At 42.0% G+C, this 24,682-nt stretch overlaps 1 protein-coding gene across 1 annotated transcript in view; it reads right to left on the bottom strand.

The window, feature by feature from the left end:
* The window catches only part of sip3 (septin interacting protein 3), a 90,505-nt gene that overhangs the window by 49,267 nt on the left and 16,556 nt on the right, over positions 1-24,682 (bottom strand). The window contains exons 3-5 of the mRNA XM_080283728.1: positions 22,583-22,784; positions 20,702-20,932; positions 633-732 (exon numbers count right to left, since the gene is read on the bottom strand). Coding sequence (XP_080139854.1) covers positions 633-732; positions 20,702-20,932; positions 22,583-22,784 — 533 coding nt within the window. The remainder of the gene's footprint in view (positions 1-632; positions 733-20,701; positions 20,933-22,582; positions 22,785-24,682) is intronic.

Below are 24,682 nucleotides of genomic sequence, written 5' to 3'. Positions count from 1 at the left end.
CAATACTGGAAGGACACAATTCAACAGTGAGATGAAACAAGTTGCAAAGGTGCCTGTGAACTGACATATGAAAGTATTAAAAAATAATGTGTAGAGGAAACTGATGTGGAAGAAATAATACAATATGTTCTGAAGAAGAAGAAGGAGGAGGAGGAGGAGGAGGGGGGGAGGGAGAGGGGGAGGGGGGAGGAGGAGGAGAAGGAGTATAATTTTAGAGTATTTCAAGAGAGGTGATGTCATAAGAGGGGTTGTTACTCTGTAGGGTCACAAGCACCCAGAGGTCCCATTGTCAAGGTAGTCCCTTACAGGATGTAGCATTAGGCCATGCACACAAACCCAACCAATTAAACACTGATCAATCACATAATAAAGCCTGCCTTACCTAAATCTCATAAAAAAAGGAAACTCCATGGAAAAAATTATTTCTTTTCAGCAAAAAAGCTTAGCCACTATTGTGCTGAAACTTTAACCTTCATGCTCAAATGGCATATGAGCTATTTTCATCACATGCAAGATAAAAAGCAAACAACACGCACGGAACAGCTAAACTTAGTAACCCTTAATGAGCCTCAAAGAAACGCAGGTAGATATAGGACAGGAGAAGGTAGGATGCAAAACACACACAGTCTCACCTCATCGTCAGGTACATTGGTCGGATGATGAAGAGGGGGAAGGTGTGGATTCGGATCATGATTATCATAAACACAATGTATAGCACCACCTTAATGAATCCTGAAATACATTATCACCAGATTAGTATAGCAGATGATCAGAATCAAGAACTTTTCAGTTATATATTGGCCATAATGGTAGCCAACATGGCATATCAAAGAACTACTGTTATATTCCACATCGAAGATTTTTTTCATCATCACCATCCTATCCCTCATCACAATAATAAACAAGGTGGGTAGGATCCAAGTGGGCCACACGTTCATTCACTGACTGCACTATCTCAGTGTGTGGAAAATTGTTAACTCCTGTGGGATAAAAACCATTGCATCAACTGCCAAGTTCAAGGAAGACCACAATCAAAATCGTGTTCACAACAACAAATACTTCAATCATCAATTCCTTTTCTTTTCCAACTCTTCTGCTTCTTAAACTTCCATACCTCAGTTTTGCACAAGCTCAGTGATACACCCAGCCAACTACTTGGCCTTCCTCAACTCTCCCACTGATACCTTACCCACATGCATAATTTTAACACCAAATTCACATCCACTGTCCCTCCCTCTATGAACTAACATTGTAAATTCACACACTTCCATCCTTTAACCAACAGACTGCCTTACATCACATCTTTTGTGAATATTATTATTTCTTATCATATCTATTTCCTGCACAGGATGGTCCTGCAAGTGTAGGTACTTGCTATTAGTTGATGGGCCTGCTTGGCCAGACAAACTGGGGTTACTCAACTCTATGCACTCTACACATATTTCACCTCAGTCCCAATCCCACTGCTCTCATTCCTGGATTTTCACTTTCATGCCATACCAGAGTTTCACACTCATACATGAATGACAGCAATAACACACCTTCATGCAGTCCTCATGCAACCTCCACACCAGTTTTCTTGTAACTTCCATACCCTGATTTCTATCAAGACCTTAACATCTCACTTAACAACCCTGAGCCACTCCATTCTCACTTCCTTTACAAATTTAACTCTCTTCCCAGTGCACATAGGCAGAGGAACTTAAAACATTCCACCAATTCAAGCTGCTCTTCATTCCCTGGCCTATCGTATTTTTACCTACAAGCAAACCATCCATAAACTGAATGTCAAAAGTCAACACTTATCTCCAGTGGCCATTTCACTGGCCAGAATGCCACAGTGAGCCTTGAAATTAACAGACTGGGCTCTTACCACTGGCCTATTGTGTAAAATACTTGCACAATCAATGGTGACCCAGTTAAGATATTATATAGATTCCACAAGATATATGCTGGGATTGTTGGAGGAGTGCTGAAGGAGCAGAAGGACCTAAAACTTTGACAATCAACAGACTGTAGCTTTAACACAATCTACTGCATCTTTAATGCTGCACAACCAAGGTAGTCCAGTTCTTCAACAAAGGCGGCAAGATTGCCGACATACAACATCCACAAGTTGTGATTTGTCATGGTGGGATGTGAAGGGGAAAGGATCTAGACCCATGGAAATCAGAGTTCACCTTTACTACTGGGATTCTTTGCCATATGCTATAATGTTGAGCTGATACATATACTGTAGCACATTTGAAAGTGTAATGGTTTACCAGGAATATCTGGTCCTTATGCCTAGGTACATGGTCCCATTGATGGAATTCATGCTTATTTGGCAGCAGACTCTGATCATGGTTAGATGGCCTGCCAGACTACCGCAATAACAAAAACCCAGAATTATCAAAGTGTCACGAATCAAATTCGCGACATTTTCCTTTTGTGAGAAACCACAAACTATTAGTGGAAAACTCGCTGTGTATTGTTCAGTTAACCGTTTCTCTCTCCATGTCGGTGGTATACTTTTCAAAACATTCGTCACTGTTTCAAAAGTGACCGATCTAATGCACGTCATTAAGTGCTCTACTGAGCGATATTATTGTTTCTTTACTGTTCGCCTCTGCTTGCCTCAACCATTGGCCATGCCTTCTCTCGGCTGGCCTGTACAGTATTTGAATTCAGTCTTTTGTCTGTCGCGACGGAGTGAGGTTCTGTGCTCCAGAAGTGACAGAGAGAGGTCAGCTAGCACCCAGACTCCACTAGACTACAGTTCTCCAGGCTCCCACCCTTCTTTGGTGATACGCTACATTGACCAGTATTTTCTTTTCGTTTTCCTAGACTTAAGAGTTTAGTTAAGGTGCTTTTCCTAGGTTTAAGAATTTAGCTTTTGAGTGAGTGAGTGAGTGCGATCTCTTTATTTTGAATTCATTTGAAATGTAAAGTTAAATTTATTTCTTTGTAATCAATAAATTTAACAGTTCTTTTTCTTGAGCTTAATGTAATGTAAACTCGTGTTTCATTTCTCCACAATTAAGCTTATTTCCCTTATAGCTCCTAACTTGCATAAACGTTTTGCTATTCATAACTGGTACTTAGGCCAGTCTTGTTGTGTTAAGCTTAAAATCCGTTGTGCCTTCTAGGAGTTACGCATCAGCAAGAACCTGATATTATTAACAGTATTAGTTATTTATTGTCAGGGGTGAAGTCACTTTCTCCAGAAGCTAACAGTACCAATAAACAGCAATTGTGAGTAATTAGTCTCTGCTGTGTACTGTTGGGAAAGTTTATAAATTCTCATTCTGAGAGAGTCGGCGAAGCGGACCGGCATAAAGTAATCATTGCTTGATTTAGCAAGACAATTCATTGTCCCTGCTCTTCAGTATCACTGAGAATTATCATTTAATTTTGCATTTATTTTAAAACCCCGTGACAATTGGCGACCTCACCAGGATATTAACTCCTAGCTCTAAAGCTATTCACGAGATAATACTCACTCGTTCATATTTAGGTATTTATCATTAAAGTTTATAGGCACAAGCTTACTGGTGTTTACCGTTAGTTTAGCAAGTGAATTTTTGCTTTATTAATCCACAAAGTACTTAACTCTATTTAGTACTTTATTCTTGGTAACGCCAGACGATTTTATTCGCTCCTGGGTAGCCGCCGTACCCATTGCGTTAATTATTGAGTCTTCCCAGGCATTTGCATTTTTGCTTTATTCTTTGCCAGTTAACTAGATAAGACTGGTCACCACTAGCTTGTGTCTGTATTCTTTACTTGTGTTTATTAGTATTCATTTGTGAAGCAGCAGTCAGTACTCGGTTTCGGCTTGCTTAGTAAATTAGCGAGATGGCTACCACCATATTTTTACAGGAAGCCAAAGACATGGGGCTTACTGAGCCCCAGGAAATTAAAGAGTATATACTCTCACAGCATAATCAGGAGCAGCAGCACGAGAATGATGCCCGTGAAGAGCGTAAGATTCAGTGCGAATACGAGCGAGAACAGCGCGAACGTGAAAGAGAGCGTGCATATGAACAAGAGCTGCGTGAGAAAGAGCGCGAATACGAGCGCGAACAACATGAACGCGAGCGGGAACAACGTGAATACGAGCAGGAACAACGTGAATGTGAACGTGCCGAACATGAGGCACGAGAAAAACATGAGCTTGAGGGTTTGAAGCTCAAGCGAGATTCCTTGGCTTCAGGCACATCTGCTGCAGCCAACCCAAGCTCCACTAGCGTTCTTCCTACACATGTCCTGGCGACCCCATGCATCAAGCTTCCTTCATACAAGGAAGGCGAGCGAATCGAGCCGTACATAGCTTGTTTTGAGGACATGGCAGACATGTATCAACTGGATGAGGCAGCTAAGCGGCTCCAATTTCCAAGTTTATTTGAGGGCCTTGCCCTCGATATTCTCCACAGAATTCGTGGAGACAATCTCACGTATGAGATGATGAAAGCTGCACTCATTAAGGCGTATAGTCTCACAGTAGACGACGCCAAAGTTCAGTTCATGCGAGCTCGTCTCCAAGACAAGGAGACAGCTGTTCAGTTCCTCGACCGTCTCACTGCTTACTTAAATGAGTGGATGGAGAAAGATGAAACTCCTTCCACGTGTGAGGGGATAATTGACCTTATGCTGCATACACAGCTAGAGAGGTCGTGGCCTGCTGAGCTCATAGCACAGCTTAAGATCTGCCAGGTGAAAGATGCCAGTCAAATGGTAGAAAAGGCTGACGCATATTTCACTGCATACGGGTATCAAACTCATAAGCAAAACACCTGGAACAGCAGAAAAGATACTGCCAAGTCTGGGAAGCCATCTCAGACTGAATCCCAGCACCAAGGCCGTTCTCAGAGTAATGGCCAAGGTCCAAGCAAACCGCAGAAGGACCAGGGGCAAAATACACAGCAGCCTGCTTGGAAGCGGTACAACAAGTACCCTAACCAGCAGCAGTGTCAGCCACGCAACCAACCGTCGGGACTGTTCTTTTCACCACCAGCTCAAGTGAATAGGAGGCAGAAGGCAAACGCAGCCTTCATTCCACGACAAGAACACGGTGGTGCCATCTCTACCAGTATGGGTACTCCCCCACAGTTCACTAGTCCCACAGTGACAGTGAACCCCCCTCCACAGATGGCCAATGTTCCATCTCCACAGGCAGTGAGTACGACCCCTCAAGTATCAGATTCACAAGGCACCATGTTTGCTGCATCATTTATTCAGCAGCCTAATGAGTGGCCAGCTGCTTCCTCCACAGGCCCTCCCACAGGTGACAGTACCTTCCTTGTTCAACCAGGGTTTGTGGGAGGCATTCCTGTGAAGGTCCTGAGAGATAATGGATCCTCAGGTTGCTCTGTCAAACAAAGTCTAGTTCGGCCTGAGCAGTATACAGGTCGACAGATCCATGCAAACCTTATTAATGGATCAGTGAGATTGTTCCCTGAGGCACGTATCCAGGTGGCATCTCCATTTTATACTGGTATGACACTTGCAGTTGTCATGCCAGAACCTTTATTTGACCTTATTATAGGCAACATTCCCGATGTCAAGGATAGTTGCACCAAACATGATGCTACTCAGACTTCAGCTACAGTAACACGAGCCATGGCTGAGGCTCCAGACTGTCACCCCAGTGACCATTGAATTGCCGCAAGATCTGATGTGTAACCAACTTGTTGTTCAAGAACAACATTCTGACCTGACACTTGCTGCTGTGCGGAACAAACAAAAGGGTAGAGTGATAAAGTATTCACAGGGAGGTCGAGCCATGTTCCTTCGTAAACAAGGACGGTTCTACCATGAGTCACGAACACCCGAGGGTGAGGTTCGACTGCAGTTTGTTGTTCCCGCCAAGTACCGCCTAGCAGTGTTACAATGGGGTCATTATTCAGCCTCAGGAGGTCACATGGGCAAAAGGAAGACCCAGGGCCGTATCCGAGCTGACTTTTTCTGGCCAGGGATGGGACGAGACATAGATAGTTTTGTGTGTTCCTGTAATGTGTGTCCATGTAACACCAATCAGGGACATGTCCTTCCTGTGCCGTTTGTAACCACACCTGTAATCTCTGAGTCAGTTGAGAGACAGGGTAGTGGTGAAGTGGGTGCAGACCTGACGTCTCACCCATTGGCCCCACGGGACACATCATGTCCAGGGCCTGTACATACATATTATGTACCGTAAGTTAAGGGGGAAGTTCGAGAGAGAGCCCCGCAGAGGCGACTCGAGGCTGTGTCTGCGGACACACGAGCCCGAGTTTGCACAAGGATTCTCAGCTCCCCAATATTAATATAAGTACTGTACTGTAGGTTAAGGGGGGAGTTCGAGAGAGAACCCCGCAGAGGCAACTCGAGGCTGTGTCTGCGGACACACGAGCCCGAGTTTGCATTAGGATTCTCAGCTTCCCAATATTAATATACGCACTAGGTTGAGGCAGAGGTTGAGGACCCGTGTGCAGTTCGAGGCTGTGTCTGCGGACACACGAGCCCGAGTTTGCATAGGGATTCTCAACTTGCCGACACTAATCATAAGTGTAGAGTTAAGTTTAACCAGTAAACTACACGAGTCCTCGAGACCAACGGCGTCCAGGGACTACGTTTCCTGGTTAATAATGTACCTAATAAATTAATGGCGACCTCGAATGTACGAAGCTTAGGCTGTCACTCGTATTTTTCAGCTAGAGTGTACCTTTCGTGGCATGTACTGATTGCTAGGCAGAGAGAGTAATTGTAATGTAATAAGAATTTTTGTCTCATTGACACTTTTGATGCTCCACCTTAATTGATTTTGCAGGTACAGCGATGGGTGTAGCAGTTTTGCTGTGCGGGCCAGCTGATCGTCTGCCGCACGCTGCTGCCTCTTCTCCTCTGCCTTCATCGTCGCCATATTATTAATATTTACTGTGTCATTTTACACGAAGGTATAGTTACACTACAACTGTCACTCCTACACCATGTATTACATACACCACGCTACACAACAATTAGTTATCAGTGTAAATGTAGCGAACTTTCGCTCAGTTTGACCTGAGTACAGGATTTTCACAGTCGTCACGGAGTTTTTTCCCTCAAGCTTGCCTTTATTAACGTAAATACGAGGTTTTTACGCTCATTGGCGATAGTGATTTTCTCCTGTAGCAGGTTAGCACACACACCACAGTGTGAATCTTGTGTGACTGAGTTAGGATGTGTACATATATATATATATATCCACAAATTTTTTCCCATAAGGAAAAAATTTCATTTTGCAGGGGCGTAATGTCACGAATCAAATTCGCGACATTTTCCTTTTGTGAGAAACCACGAACTATTAGTGGAAAACTCACTGTGTATCGTTCAGTTAACCGTTTCTCTCTCCATTTCGGTGGTATACTTTTCAAAACATTTGTCACTGTTTCAAAAGTGACCGATCTAATGCACGTCATTAAGTGCTCTACTGAGGGATATTATTTTTTCTTTACTGTTCGCCTCTGCTTGCCTCAACCATTGGCCATGCCTTCTCTCGGCTGGCCTGTATTTGAATTCAGTCTTTTGTCTGTCGCGACGGAGTGAGGTTCTGTGCTCCAGAAGTGACAGTGAGAGAAGTCAGCTAGCACCCAGACTCCACTAGACTACAGTTCTCCAGGCTCCCACCCTTCTTTGGTGATACGCTACATTGACCAGTATTTTCTTTTCGTTTTCCTAGACTTGAGAGTTTAGTTAAGGTGCTTTTCCTAGGTTTAAGAATTTAGCTTTTGAGTGAGTGAGTGAGTGCGATCTCTTTATTTTGAATTCATTTGAAATGTAACGTTAAATTTATTTCTTTGTAATCAATAAATTTAACAGTTCTTTTTCTTGAGCTTAATGTAATGTAAACTCGTGTTTCATTTCTCCACAATTGAGCTTATTTCCCTTATAGCTCCTAGCTTGCATAAACGTTTTGCTATTCATTACTGGTACTTAGGCCAGTCTTGTTGTGTTAAGCTTAAAATCCATTGTGTCTTCTAGGAGTTACGCATCAGCAAGAACCTGATACTATTAATAGTATTAGTTATTTATTGTCAGAGGTGAAGTCACTTTCTCCAGAGGCTAACAGTACCAATAAACAGCAATTGTGAGTAATTAGTCTCTGCTGTGTACTGTTGGGAAAGTTTATAAATTCTCGTTCTGAGAGAGTTGGCGAAGCGGACCGGCATAAAGTAATCATTGCTTGATTTAGCAAGACAATTCATTGTCCCTGCTCTTCAGAATCATTGAGAATTATCATTTAATTTTGCATTTATTTTAAAAACCCCGTGACACAAAGTAATGAACAGAAATTAATTGGTTCTGGGCCCATATTTCTGCACTAACTTTTCTTTATTACCAATTTCCAAATATCAATCCTTAAACAAACTGTAGGGACTGCATCAACAATGTCACACTTATTCTGCCATCTTGACCATGAAGATGAACCTTTCCTCTCATACTTCTCAAAACTAGTGGGCCATCAAATTTACAGTAAAACCTCGATATAACAGACTTCAATAGACCGGAATTCGCTTTCATCGGCATCGAGGAGCTACAGGATTAAATTCTTATAAGTTTGATAAGCCAGAGGCAGTATGGACTGCCTGACCACTTCAGCTATGTTCACCACAATAAGGTAAATATAAGACATGTTTATAGAGAACAAGGATATCAAATAGGGATATCATAGGTGAGCAGTGTGTGATGAATGATGAAGGGTAGTGGTGAACACTGGGGATATGAAAAATGCATGGAAAGAGCATTACAGCCAGTTGCTGAATGAGTTTGACTGGGAAAGGGAAGGTTTGGAGCCAACAGATCCAATGTTTGACCCTTGGCCTTTGACTAACGCTGCTGCTGTGAGTGAGGCAATAGGCAGGATGCAGGTGGGGAAGGCAGCAGGTGTGTTTGGGTTGACTGCTGAAATGATGAAAGCCTCAGGAGATATGAGAGTGAGGTTAGTCACTAACCTGATAAATATGATTATATATGAGTGTGTTGTCCCAGATGACTGGCTGAAGAGTGTAACTGTAAATGTGTACAAGAGGAAGGGTGATGCCCTGGAAAGAGGAAATTTAGGGACATAAAGCTTTTAGACCAGATAATGAAGGCAATGGAGGGAGTTCTAGAAGGTATGATTAGAGAGAGTGAATACTGATGAGATGCAGTTTGGGTTTATGCAAGGCAAAGAGACCAATGATACCATATTCAGTGTTCAACAGCTTCAGGAAAAATATATAGGAAAGAAAAGGGAACTGAATTTGTTTTTGTTGATTTGGAGAAGGCCTCTGGCAGAGTCCCTAGAGAGGTGGTGATGTGGGCAAGCTTGGGATCAAGGATTGGCTGGTTAGGTTATTTGGGTGCTCACACCCAGGTACGGGTGAATGGAGATTTGAGTAATGAGTTTTCCATGAATGTTGGTGTGCGTCAGGGGTCAGTCTTGAGCCCCTTCTTGTTTATCATGGTACTTGAAGCCCTCTCAAGTGACTTAAAAAATGGACTCCCATAGGAGATGTTGTATGCTGATGATTTGGTGTTGACTGCAGAATATGAAAGGGAGACTGAGAAAAGATTTAGGAAGTGGAGGAGTGGTATGGGGCACAAAGGCTTAAGAGTAGATGCAGATAAAACAAAAATGATGCTATCTAGGGATGGGGATGGTACTGTCAATGAGGGAGAGTGGACCATGTGCAGTTTGTCACATGGGCGTGGGAAGTAATTCCATCTTGTGCAGTGTTTATGATAAGTGGGTGCGCAAGATATGTAGTGGTATTTGAGCTAGACTGAGATAATGCTGATTTCATGTAAACGGCGAGTTAGGGAGAGCACGTGAATATTGCCAGGCGCGAAAAGTTTGAATGTTGGTAAGTGGGGGCACTCACCATCCACTTGCTCAATGGAGGACTGCTTTGGGTGTCTGCCCTTTCCTCTCTTCCTTCCATCCTCTTCTGTCTTTCCCTCCTTCATTTTTTACTCTTCCTTCTGCCTATGGGTGACTTTACTCTTCCTTCTGCCTATGGGTGACTTTACACTCCCCCTTCTGTCTTTCATTCCTTCATCCTTTCCTCTTCCTTCTGCCTATGGGTGACTCTACACTGAGTGACAAGCCAAATTGTTTCCCATACACCAAGACACCATTTACTATGCTGGGTGGTAACCATATAACCAAATTTTGGCACCTGGTGGTTTAGTGGGTAATTAAGGTGCTCCGATCGGATTGAGCCAGAGTAGGTTTATATCCAAGAGATAGTTGGGGTTTACTGCCCATGTAATGCCACTCAGGGATAAGTGAAGCTTGTCGCTTCCATCTTAAACGTCAAGGCCAACTTGCTTAGCCCCGAGCTCCTGCGCTCCTCATGGGGCAACACAGGATTGGATGATGGATGGATGGAAAAGACTGAACATGCTGGTAGGTCTCTTGATGTGTGGAAGGGCTCTGTTATTTGGGAGATATGTTTTGTGCTGGAGGTGGGGCAGGAGGTAGCTCTGTGACTAGGGTAAGGAGTAGTTGGAAGAAGTTCAGGGAGCTGTTGCCTATCCTGACACAGAGGGCTCTCCCTCCGTGCTAAGGGATCTTTGTATGCGGCATGTGTTAGGAGTGTAATGCTGTATGGTAGTGAGTCCTGGGCAGTAAAGGAAGAGGATATTCGCTGGCTCAAATGTACAGAAATGGCAATGATTAGGTGGATGTGTAGTGCATCCTTGAGTGCAAGGCCTGGGGGGACTAGGTTTACAAAGGAAGAGTTGAGAGGTAGGATGGGGCTAGAGTGTATTAGTGTTGTGATGAGGAGAGGTAGACTGAGATGGTTTGCGCATGTGGAGAGGATGGGGAATGATAAATGGGTGTAGAAAGTGAGAAGTGATAATGCTGGGGGTAGGGTAGCAAGAGGCATACCGAAAAAGGCCTGGGATGAGGTCACTGAGTGTGACCTCAGGGTTAAGGGACTAAATAGGGAAGCTGCCAGAGATCACGCAGCATGGAGAGCTGCCACTAGGTGACCAAGGCCGAAGCATGCAAGCATGTTGGAGCCTTCAAAAATGAAAACTATCAGTGTACAGTACAGTATTATTATATACAATATATTATACAATTTGATTATTGTAGTAAATGTATAATACAGTGCAGTACTGCAATGGCAGTAAAAACAGTATAAAAACCATTGGTGCGATCCAGACTAATGTCTGATATATCAGAAAAAGCCCAGGTTAGCAGGAGGAAGTCTGGATGTCGCTTTTATCAGAATTTTGCTTTTTTCGGAATGGCTTGGGCCCCAATTAGTCCATAATAGTGAGGTATTACTATACTCGTCAATTTTTGTCCTTGTGAATACGAAATTCTCATAACTAACTACTGTACTATTAACCATCAATTTTTGTCCTTAGGAATGCAACAGCTCTCATACTTTATGCAACATTTCTCATTATTTTTGCCAAATTAGCCCAAAAATACTTATTTCTACCCATCAAACAAAAAGTTTACCTCCATCACTGACATTACTGAGGCACTGGCACTCTATAGGCAAGTGTGGAGTGAAAGAAATACAACTTTAGGGTTGTTGGCACCCCTGGAGGCTGATTACCACAAGGCATTCCGTTACCATAGTAAGTGATGCATACACAGGGACCCACGGCACTCCCAGCCAATATCAAAGTACAGTATATTTTCCTCTCATCTGTCTGGTCACAATGGTGTATTAAAAGCTATCTCAAGTGTGTGTGTGTATTTACCTATTTGTAGTATACAGGAATTGAGCAATGCTCGTGTTGTCCTGTCTCCATATCCACATTTATCAAGTCTACCTTTACACATATGAATGTTTTTCTCATGCACCACCTCTTTGTCTAAGTCGTTCCAAATATTTAAGTATTTACCTAATATACCCAATTGTGATATACAAGGAATGTACTATGCTCGTGGGTTTCCGTCGCCGTTTCTCAGTAAGTCAAATTTACCTTTAAACTCGTTTAAGTTTTTAGACCAGACGATCTCTTTGTTCAGGCTATTCCATAAGTCTATACTTCCGTAAGGAAAGCTATATTTCTTGATATCCTTCAAGCAGCTTGACTTTTTCAATTTCATTGTGTCCTCTTGTTGCTCTCTTATCCCATACAAACAGATCTTCCTTGTCAATTTTATCTACTCCCACCATGGTCCTGAACACTGCAATCGTGTCTCCCATCTTTCTCCTTTCCTCTAAGGAAGGCAAATCCAGCTTTTCCAGCCTCTCTCTGTATGACAGGTCTGCCAGACTGGGGACCATCTTGGTTGCTGTTCTTTGTATTCTCTCAATCTTGTTTATATCTTTCTTTTTGTGTGGGGACCACACTACCGCTGCATATTCTAACCTGGGGCTGATCATTGCCACTATCAATTTTTTCATCATCTCCTCATCCATATAATGAAATGCTATTCTTATGTTAGTCAAGAGTTTATAAGTCTCTCCAGCTATCTTGTTAATGTGCTTTTCTGGTGACAAACTATCTTGGACCAGCACCCCCAAATCTTTCTCTTCCCTCCTTTTTGTGATTAATTCATTACCCAACAAATAATTCAGTGATGGTCTCCTGGTACTTTTACCCATTTCCAATATTTTACATTTCTTTACATTAAATTTCATTCCCACGTCCGGCTCCAATCGTGTATTCTATCCAAATTCTCCTGCAGTATTTCACAATCCTCCTCAACCTCTACCTTCCTCAAGATCTTTACATCATCAGCAAACAGACTTGCATAACTGTTCACTCCATCTACCATATCATTTACGTAAATCAGGAACATTACTGGCGCCAACACCGAGCCTTGAGGGACTCCACTTGTCACTTCCCTCCATCCAGACATCCTATCCTTTATTACTGTCTTCATTTGTCTGTCTCTCAAAAAGTCTCTCATCCATTCCAGAAGTTTCCCCTTCAGTCCTCCTATATATTCTAGTTTCCACATTAGTCTCTTATGAGGTACCTTGTCAAAGGCCTTCTCTAAGTCTAAGTACACACAATCCATCCAACCATCTCTCTCCTATACCACATCAATTGCTCTTGAGTAAAAGCTCAACAAGTTAGAAACACATGACCTTCCACTTCTGAATCCAAACTGACATTCAGCCAAAATATTCATCTCTTCCAGATATTTTATCCATCTGTCTTTCAGGATTCTCTCACACAATTTTGAGACCATGCTGGTTAGAGACAATGGTCTATAATTCAGGGGTTCTTCCCTGTTTCCTCCCTTGTAAATTGGTACCACATTTGCCCTCCTCCATTCTTGTGGCACTTTCCCCTCTTCCAGTGAGCACACGATTACTCTGTGAATTTTATCCGCCAGTTGTTCTCTGCATTCCTTCAGTACCCAATTAGAAATTCCATCAGGTCCTGGGGCTTTCCTTACATCTTGAGTTTCCAGTAATTTATACACTTCCTGTACCTCCACTTTTATATCTTTTATCACCGGAACATTTCAAATCACTCCCTCCCCTTCCACAAGCTCCTTTTCTTTAGTGAAAACTGACTGGAAACGTTTGTTCATTATTTCTGCTTGCATTGCCGCATCCTTATAGACCTCTCCTTTTACTTTCAGTTTGGTGATTCCTTCCTTTTGTTTCAGTTTGCCATTAACAAATCTATAAAACAGTTTGGGTTCATCCTTGCATTTGTCTATTATACCTTTTTCTAAATTCCTTTCTTCTTCTCTACGTATTCTTGTGTATTCATTTCTTGTTCTTTTATATTCTTCCTTTGTTCTGTTGTTACCTCTCTTTCTCCAATTGTTCCACACCTTATCTCTCTCTTTTATTGCTATCATACACCTTCTATTAAACCACTCCTTTTTCCTGTTTTCTTTCCCTCTTACTCTTGGTACAAATTTTTCCACTCCCAAATTATAGAGGTCTCGAAAGATATCCCACTTCCTCTGTATCTCTCGTTTCTCTGAATTTTCTCCAATCCGCATTTTCAAAAAAGTTTCTCAATCCTGTAAAATTTGCTTTCCCAAAGTTGTATCTTCCCTGTCTATGAAGCTCGTCTCTTGGCTCGACGTTCCCTATTAACATCTGGAACTCAATGACCACATGATCACTTTTTCCTAAAGGACAGAGATATTTCAATGATTCTATTATATCGGGTTCTTTGGTAAACAGTAAATCTAACCTTGCTGGTGTGTCCTCACCTCGAAACCATGTCTCTTCTTTGACCCATTGAGTCATCACATTATTCATTATCATATTTAATAACATAGTGCCCCACGAATCCTCGCCGCCTCCCGAGTACCATTCCTCCCAGTTCACCTCTTTACAGTTAAAGTCACCCACCAAAATTATATTATTGCTTTTCTCAATAATTTTTGTAAATAGCTAGCCATATCTGACAACATCTCATGGTATTCGTCATCCTTCCATGCTCTCATCTTTGGGGGAACATACACTACCGCCATATCTCTCTTAACATTCTCTCCAGTTTCTAATTTCATATATATCACTTCAGCCCTGCCTTCTCCCATTTCCACAGTATCTACATTTATGTTGTTCTTCACTGCTATCATCACTCCTCCTTCCATTTTTTTTTTTTCTGTCTTTTCTCCACAGTTTGTATTTACCATCTCCCAAATGAACACCAATATCTTCTCTTAATTTGGTCTCTACAACGCACATGACATCAGGTTCATGTTCTCTTAAGAAATCATTAATTTCGATCCTTGTCGATATGAAACCATCAACATTAGTATATATCACCTTCAAATTACTTTTGACGTTTTTAGTACCCTCTCCTCTCCTACTCTCTGTCCGTACCACTTCCTCAACTTCTGATCTTTCACAGCCATCTCCCTTAGTTTCCTTCACTTCTATTCCCTTAACCCTTTAACCGCGGGTATTGTTTTGGTCTGACTGTCCTCTCCCGCGGGCGTTTCAGCCAAATGTAAACAAACCTTTAAACCTTAATAACTCTGCACAGAATAAAGCTAGAGAAAAAAAATAACGTACCATTAGAAAGTACTAACCTTCAGCTTTCCATTGATGTAGGTTTCATGACTTTGTTGACTTTCACAGGACGGGCAGTGCCGTTAGAAGTGAGGGGTGTAAAATCACTATTTTTCACTCACACACCATTACCTTCGCTCATACACCATTACCAAATGCCAACCTCATTCTGATAATAATACTGTAAACATATATGAACACTGCACATACGATAAACACCCACTCTGTGTTCACTGAGGCAGGTAAAAGGCACTGTAATTACCCGCACTTCACTGCCACATCAGCGGTGTTGTAATCACTATTTTTCGCTCACACACCATTACCAAATGCCAACCTCATTCTGATAATAATACTATAAACATATATGAACACTGCACATACGATAAACGCCCACTCTGTGTTCACTGAGGCAGGTAAAAGGCACTGCAATTGCCCGCACTTCACTGCCACATCAGCGGTGTTGTAATCACTATTTTTCGCTCACACACCATTACCAAATGCCAACCTCATTCTGATAATAATACTATAAACATATATGAACACTGCACATACGATACACACCCACTCTGTGTTCACTAAGGCAGGTAAAAGGCACTGTAATTGCCTGCACTTCACTATCACATCAGCAGTGTTGTCACTCACACAGCTGGACAGATACTGATGCGTGTTTGGTCTGGGGTGGGGTGGGGGGCCCAGGGGGTGGGAGGTGGGGCCCCAGGGGGTGGAAGAGGGAGGTGGGGGTCGGCTGGAGTGAAAGAACTTAATAGCTATTCTCCTTTGAAACAATTGGCGCACGGAAGAAACGCGGGGTATTCAAAATATTCACAAACATTCGAGAATGACACCCGCGGTTTGGTCCAGTTTTTGCAACGTCATTCTGGAATGACACCCGCGGTTAAAGGGTTAAATACCACTTCCTTACTTTCATATCCATTACTCTCCAAAAAAAAGTATTACATTCTTCCTCTGTCCTCTTATCATTTTTTTCCTTTACTTCCTCCTTCAATGATTTTAAAACTTCTCTTTCTTCTTCATTCAAATCTTTTCTTATTATAATATTTTCCATCCCTGCCTCTCTGCTTAATTTCCAGGTCACTTTAAGTACAGTATCTCATTTATTACACTTTCTGATGTAAACTTGACTCTCATTGGTCTTGTTTCCCCTTTCTTATAAGGCCCTATCCTCCTTACTTCCTTAATTTCTTTTACCCACTTGTCTCCTTCGGGGTCAATCTTGCCTAATATTCCTCTCACCAGGTTCGTGTCTCTCTCGAGTCTTACGAACCTAACCTTTTCTTCCCCTTCCCCGTTTCCAAATATTACTACACATCTGTTCCTTTCTACAGTTTCTCTCACTATTTTCTCTTTTTTCTTCAATATTTTCACTACATTTTCTTCCATTTTTTCTTGTTCATTTCCCTTTCTTCCTGGATGATTTCTCTTAAGCTGACCACTTCTTTCTGTTCTTCTTCTACGTGTGCCTACTTTGCCTTATGTTCTTCTAATACATTACTCACCTTCCTGTTTTATTAGTACCCTCTTCTAGTTTCCTCCTCAATTCGACATTTTCCCGCTTCAAATCTCTAATCTCTTCATTCGCTGTTTCATTGGATTGGATCAGACTCTGTATGGTAGTTTCCGTATTTACAGACACATCCTTTATCACTAGATTCTCTACTTTCTTTTCAAGTTCACTAATCCTCATAATTAATGTTTTAACCAGGTCCATGACATTGGTATTTCTATCAAATCCTTTAAATTCGAGTCCCTCATTGTTTACACTTTCAGCCATGTTTGATGTTGGTTAAAGTACCAAAACAGCTGTTACCGAAAAATACTACAAACATTCATATATACAATAAATCTTTACATTTTTGGTAGTCTATTAACTTTCATTATTTTAAATTTAAAACAAGACCTTAAGATGTGTGTGTGTGTGTGTGTGTGTGTGTGTGTGTGTGTGTGTGTGTGTGTGTGTGTGTGTGTGTGTGTGTGTGTGTGTGTGTGTGTGTGTGTGTGTGTGTGTGTGTGTGTGTGTGTGTGTGTGTGTGTGTGTGTGTGTGTGTGTGTGTGTGTGTGTGTGTGTGTGTGTGTGTGTGTGTGTGTGTGTGTGTGTGTGTGTGTGTGTGTGTGTGTGTGTGTGTGTGTGTGTGTGTGTGTGTGTGTGTGTGTGTGTGTGTGTGTGTGTGTGTGTGTGTGTGTGTGTGTGTGTGTGTGTGTGTGTGTGTGTGTGTGTGTGTGTGTGTGTGTGTGTGTGTGTGTGTGTGTGTGTGTGTGTGTGTGTGTGTGTGTGTGTGTGTGTGTGTGTGTGTGTGTGTGTGTGTGTGTGTGTGTGTGTGTGTGTGTGTGTGTGTGTGTGTGTGTGTGTGTGTGTGTGTGTGTGTGCAGGATATATATATACCGGTGTGTGTAATATATATATATATATATATATATCCATCATCCAATCCTATGTTGCCACATGAGAAGCGTAGGAGCCCGGGGCTAGGCAAGTTGGTCCTGACATTTAAGATGAGAGTGACCAGCCTGACTCATCCCTGAGTGGTCTTGCATGAGCAATAAACCCCAACCACCCCTTGGATATAAGCCTACACAGGCTCAATCTGACTGGAGTGCCTTAACTACCCACTAAACTACCAGGCACCATAATTTGGTTATTTACAGATTCAAGATGCAACAGGGCTGGCCAATCACGGCCTAAAGGAACCCCTGATTTAAGAATTTTTGAGGAGTCCCTTGGCATGGAACATCAACGAACTGCCAGTGACACAATACGTGGAGAACCATTCAAGTGGCGGTGCAGCGAGGTACCAGCATCTGGTGGGAGGAGGTGGTGGTGGGTTCTATGTCACTGGCACCAAACATCCTCTTTCAGGTGGGAAGAACCTTCAACTAACAGCTGTAAGTCACTCAGGTTGCTTATAGAACATACTGCCTCCTAATTTCACACAAGCATTTCAGATGGAATGTCTGGTGGAAGTGCCAGTGCTCTCTCTCTCTGCCACTCTATGCACCTGTATCAGCTCAGGGCAACAGTCTGAGTCTCAGGCTGCAAACCCTGTACAGTACTCATTTACGAAACAGAACCCAGGTCTGACATCTGACATAATAACTGAGGGGATTCAGATGGCCCAGCAGCTAAGTAAGCTGCACAACTTGTCAAAGTTTTTGTGCAGGAAGCAGAGGCTCCCAGAGCACTAGTTAGTACATTGCCTGATAACTTGATGAGGGAAGGAAGAGCTTAGAACACATGGGTCACAAGGCACCACCCCAAAATCTCAAAGCACAGTTGATAAATAGGTCTGCTTAACCCTTCCTCCTGAAAGGAACCTGCACCACCTGAATAAGACAGGGATGCAAGGTACTTTTCCCCCCCCCCCCAATGTTCTACCTAAAAAATGTTTTGTGAGGATCTGGAGGAGGTATGTTGCCTCAAGGTAGGCTAATAAGGTGATACAATGCACTCAATTGTCCACACTCGCAGTGTTGATACTTCACTGAGGAAACCCGAGAGCAAAGTAGGGAGAACAATGTAGGGTGCGATGTTGTAGACATGAGAGGGCACAGCAATGCCACTCCTCTGAGCTTAACCTCATAAATGAAAAGTAGTAAAAAGGAAAGTAACATGGTAAATTGCACAAATATGAAACAAAGCAGCAGTGATCATGGGTGTGCTTGCAGCCATCCCCCCTAACAAAGAGGAAGGAAGACCATGGGCAACTTTAACTAACAGCCATTTACCCTGAACTTGCCCACCCCATTCTAGCTGGTTCACAACTCAGCAAGGGCATGGCTGAGGGAAGAACAGAGAGAAGAAGGGACTCGTGGGATGGAGAAGGGAGGCAAAGGGGACAAGCAAAAGTCTATAGCTCCATTAAGCAATTAACTACAGAGACCCTTGGCTATCTCACAACTGGTACCATGCCCAGTGTGTGATAATGAAACTACACAATAACGAAAGCAATGAACCAACGGGATTTATCCTAATTGATACTGGACACCCAACTCATAAACCCAAATTTTCCCTTTTACAACAATTTACACCCCCTGAATACATACAAACTGTTTTGGAAAGTCTGAGAAGCACACACAGCAATGGTTACATTAATGGAATATGATGAAGGGGGCACAATAGGGAAGAAACACACACCAGAAACCTGAAACTGAAATGGGCTTGAGGTAGGGGGATTTTGAGGCTTGCAGGTGGAGGGGATTAACTCCTTGAGTAGGGTCTCATCTTCGAATCCCTCAAAGCCATCAGAAATCACAGGTACTGCACCATCACTGTCAGCACGAACTAGCTCAGGTGTGCAATAACAATATATATTAGCCAAAAAATATGCAATAATGGGAACATTGCAGATTTCATCTTGCAGTGATAATGAAAACCACTACAACCAAGTGCACAGAGATTACTGTACATCCCACCTGCTGAAATCCATCATGCATATGAACATAGGCAAGGTCCGAGAATAATCAAGCAAAGTTACTGTCTAACACAGAATTTAATTGGGCAAAAATACAATATACATAACACATCCCTGAGACTGAGCTCATGTTCATCAGGTGACAGACCTAAATATTTCCACATCACCAAATTGTTTTAAACAGATTCTGAGAATCTTCCACCAATGTTGCAACGCAGCTATTTAGGGCCACCACTGTTACAAGGTTTGACCCCTCAGGATCAAGCACAAGGAATGGGCATGGGGCTTGCTCTGTAACCTTATGGATCTGGGCCTAATTCCTATGAGAGGGTAGGTTTTTGATATAGAAAGCTGGTGATATGAAAAACTGAAGCACTCTCATTCCATTAGCCAGCCCTCAGGTCAAGCTCCTGACCACCCCCCTTTACTGACCTTTTTCAATGTCACTAACATAGAGTAGGCCAGCATTCTCTTCCAAACACATTTCTGTCTGTGGTCAGAAAACTACATCCACTTTCCAAACAAAACATTGTATCCTACTGCAACTCAGGGGATGGCACCAGCAAGGGCATGCAAATGGGAACTTTGTTCCTGCTACCTAGTCACAGACTTGAGGACAGGCATGGGGTGGTCACCATCAGCATACCTGTCTGGGCTCCAGACTGTGCAAGTGGGGCCTGTGGTCCATCTCTATGTTTTATTTTTTTCTAGTTATGGAATAGTGTTATCAGAGATTAACTACCTCTTACTGAAATGTGAATTTAATTATGAGATGATGGACGCACAATCATTATGCTAAAGCAGTTAAATAATTCTTAACACTGAGTGGTACCATGCTGATGGTTTACTGTCACACTGCCATATTGCAGAACTTCTGCCAATCAGAACTCCTTTATTCCCCAACCGTTTCTCTCTGGAACTCGCTTCCCCAATTTCCCCCAAAACTTCATCTTACAAATTCAACAGCTACAGATACTTTATGAAAGGAGGACAACTGTAATCTGGTGTATGATTTGTTTTTCCTTCCTCTGTTCATCTAAAAAAAAAAAAAAGCGGGGGGGAAGGCTGCTGTAACGTACTTACACTGGGCAGGTCTGGCTTCTACTCTCATAAGATTTATCTTAGACTTTTTATTCCCTGAGGAGTTACCAATGGATGAGATATTTTCAAGCATGGTATTGTGTGCTATACAGTACAGTAATCTGTCATCTCACAATGAAAATAAAAGCACATAATACCAGTATACTATAATAGCCACTGCATAAAAATACTACTACTGGTATATATACATTGAACAATACTAAAAAACTGTGAGAGACTGACCCATAACAAGCTCTGTGTAGAGAAGGTACATGGCCTTATTCTCCCATGGGTTCTCAGACTGGAGGTCAATAGTGTGGCAGATATATTTCACTCCTATGTTGAAAGCCACCGTCAACAGGATGGCATACTCAAACCCAAACACCAGCTGAACAGAGGCTCCACGAGTGATGGTGGAGTGGTACGCGTGGCTTACTAATACCAAGTCCAACAGGCTTAGTAAAAGAAGCAGTGCTGTAAAGAAAAGTTATTTAAGACAGTGTTGCTTGAGGCAAATATTTCAGTACCCTTTTACCCAAAATCTTAACACCATCAATGTACTGACCTATTTAACATTATACCACCACTATTACCATCTCACCAAACCTCTTCTCCTGACAACTCTAGAATGGAAGGAACAGACAAAGGCCATATCTAATCCCTCCAGTTCAAAAGGTTTACCTCAAAGCAAATAAAATTATCCGTGGGATAGGAAGATTAAATATCACCACAGTGCAAGGGTTAAATATACAACACACTTCAATACAACACGGTTAAAGAAAAAAAAAAAGTTTGAAGGAGAAAGACTTCCACGTGGTACTTTCCTTCACACACACACACACACACACACACACACACACACACACACATATATATATATATATATATATATATATATATAAGTGACAGACAATAACACTGGAAATGGAAGCTATCAAAATATGTTTGTGGATGATGCAAAAATTCAATGGAAAATTACTAACACAGACTGTTCCAAAAAGCTGCAAGACGAATTATACAAGCTTCATGACTGGAGCAATACATGGCAAATGGAAGTCAATGTGGAAAAGTGTCATGTAATTAAATCTGTTAAAAGTGAGAAAAGACCAGATTGGGATTATAAGTTAGGAAAATCAACCCTACACATATCAGAAAGAGAGACTGCCCTAGGAGTAATTATCAATAACAGACTATCTCCAGATGACCATATCAGTGAGAAGGTACATAACATTTATACACTGCTTGCCAATATGAGAATAGCACTCGCATATATAAATGAAGACAAGTTGAGAAAGAGAATAACATCATGACCAATTCCGGAATATGCATCAGTAGTATGGAATCCTCATCTCAAAAAACTCAGATAAGACTGAAAAAGTACAAAGGGCAGCTACAAGATGGATACCAAGCTTAAGGGATCTAAGCTACGAAAAAAGATTAGAAAAACTTAATCTACCAACACTACAGGAGAAGGAAAAGAGGAGACATGATTATGCTATATAAGTGCATCTCAGGAGAAGAGAAAATAGACATAAATGATTACTTAACCTATGGGGAAGAATCAGCAAGAGGAAACTGCAAAAAACTACATAAAAAGAGAGGCGATAAAGACATAAGGAAAATCAGTTTCCCAAATAGGGCAATTGATCAGTGGAATGCACTACCGAATGAAGTAGTGTGTGCCAAAACTATTCACAAATTTAAAGATATGTACAATAAAAATGGTTTAATGCACAAAGCAGTACAAGTTTGACTCATTCCTGTAAAGATACAATTTGGGTTAAGAACACACTCACACAGGATTTCTGTACTTTTATCTACAACTAAACTATGCAATGCTATCTTGCTATTAGAGCGCCATAAATTATTCAAATTGAAAAATTACACAGTACACCCATTAGGAAAGGTTGTATCATCCCAGTGAGGTGAAAGTTTATCCCCACCTTCTAGTTATACTCACTGACATAACCTCAGTTTCACTCGGGTGGGTGAAGGAGGTAGGGGTGGGGAGTCTGGGTGATGATATCCTCACTATACAACTTCTCCAAATGTAGGTACTTTTTTCCATTATGCAAAACTGTAGGCTCAAATACTTTCAGTTGCAGTTTGGTCAAGGTTACTCACAGGTGACTCTAATATGGAAGAGTAAGGTGATGACTGGTGAGCGCTCCATGAAGTCCACCCTGTAGTCGGCCAGCCAGTGGAAGGCTTTGAGGAACAGAAGCACCGTAAACAGTGCCACAAACTTGGGGGAGAAATCATCTCTGAACACAGTGAAGGCCAGGCAAGTCTCTGTTACTGCGTAGAAGGATCGTTCCACTAGATGCTGTAAGAGCAAGTTCATTAGGAATTATGTTTATGTAAAGTCCATCTGATGCCCCTCCTCCCCCCCCCCAAAAAAAAAAAGAAAGTGAATAGTTAGGCCTATGAGGAAGAGCCAGAACTCCAGGAGCTTGACTGGTGAGTGTCTGCTAAATTTCACTTGGTATATTATTGACAGTGCTCTGTTTCCTTGTTTTCTGAATCCTTCCTCACCCCATCTTTTGGTGAGAAAAGGAGCTCAGGATGATGATGATGATGATGTTTGATGATGATATTTTTAACAGTAGCTACTTAAACTCCAACACTACAGACACGGAAGGCATGGCACACCTACATAACTGTACAGTTAAAAATGCAACACCATCAATCTCAGTGAGTGAAAGGGGTGATGTCTGTCAATAAGTATCTCCAAAACACTGGTATCCTTACCTGTTTCTTTACAGGCCATAACAGCCTACTTAGCATATGTTTTTCTTTTGTGTCCAATTCTGGGCACAGATTATGCATTTTTTCCCTGAGACCCAGCAGTCCTCCTACATGCCCCACACCTTCACATGTCACCACTTTGGGTACTAATGCCCACCCACTGTCCACACTATATACTGTACCGTTCATACTAAGGCTCTTACTCATAGCTGGCGTGATGGTACATTGATAATGTTATTAGGACATCAGTGGGTCTTGAATCTCAGTTTGGTGGTACAGTATATCAGTTAAGTCTGCTTTAGTAGAACCCAAATTATAAAACCGTTCCCTTTCCCAGACTGGAATTGAATCTATGTACTTTCATACACAAGACAACTTCTCTGAACATTTAACCATCATCTCCCAAGCAGTGCAGATACTTTAAACGGTGTGTGAAAGCAAAGGCAATCCCCAAAATTTTGAAAAATAATTCTTTTTCTGTGCCTGCCCTTCTCTCTTCCTATTTCTCCCACCTTTCCTGTCACTTCTTATTGCTTTTCTTTCCTTTTCAGGTGGCTTTACATCGAGTGACAAGCCAAATGGTTTCCTGTAAGCCAAGAAACCATTTACAACACTGGGTGGTAACCATATAACCAAACCATTCGTGCTCCCTACGTGTCAACAAGTGGGTTGGTGGAGGGTTAGTGCCCCTCCCCGTAAAACAAATAACTCAAAGTCAAATGGCCACCCCTTATGGGATTATGGCATCTGGCAATAGATAGATAGATTTTTGGAATAACAAGTATGAAAATGTAGTTACTCTTGGGGCAGTACAGGTCAAGCAGGGGATGCAAGGCTTATTCCATGTTGGCCAGGGAACAGTCTGGGCAGATCTTCCGCACGACCTATCAACATGTAATAGTAACATCTTTGATAATACTCGTACTATAACACCTACCCTGAGTGATACAGCCCTACCACATGGACAGTGAGTGTTAGCAGCAAAGTGATGACATATAAATGAAGTGTGGCCAATAAGCCTCAGGAACAAGCTGTGTAGTTGCTGTCCAGAACTGTTTCATGATTAATTCAGCTGCGGGCATTCATTCAGCAATTCAGAAAATCAGGAAATGTGAACAGAAAGTGAATATCTGAATCATTTTTCTTTTCTTGCTGCCAAACCAGCAACATATCTAATTTGTCTACAGCATAACAGAACCTTGTGTGATATAATGCTTAAGATGAATTTGAGAGGAGAGGAGACAGTATTCTCTCTCTCTCTCTCTCTCTCTAAGTTCAAAGCTGCACAGACATTCATAGCATGATCAATAAAAATGCACCTTCTATCTGCATAAGTTTAAGAGTTAAGAACAAAAAAATGAGCCAAACAGCACCTAACCAAGTTAGCAGATAGTATTTCATCTGATTAAAAAATGCAGTGTCACCTTCAGGTGCCTGTACCAACTGACAAGTCAAATGGTTTCCTGACCATTCTAG

The sequence above is a fragment of the Coenobita brevimanus genome, chromosome 13 (genome assembly GCF_032717465.1).
Source record: "Coenobita brevimanus isolate Jiangsu-jjx chromosome 13, ASM3271746v2, whole genome shotgun sequence".
Lineage (NCBI taxonomy): Eukaryota > Metazoa > Arthropoda > Malacostraca > Decapoda > Coenobitidae > Coenobita > Coenobita brevimanus.
The sequence above is the reverse complement of the archived record's forward strand: the minus strand, read 5'-3'. Positions and strand labels throughout refer to the sequence as shown.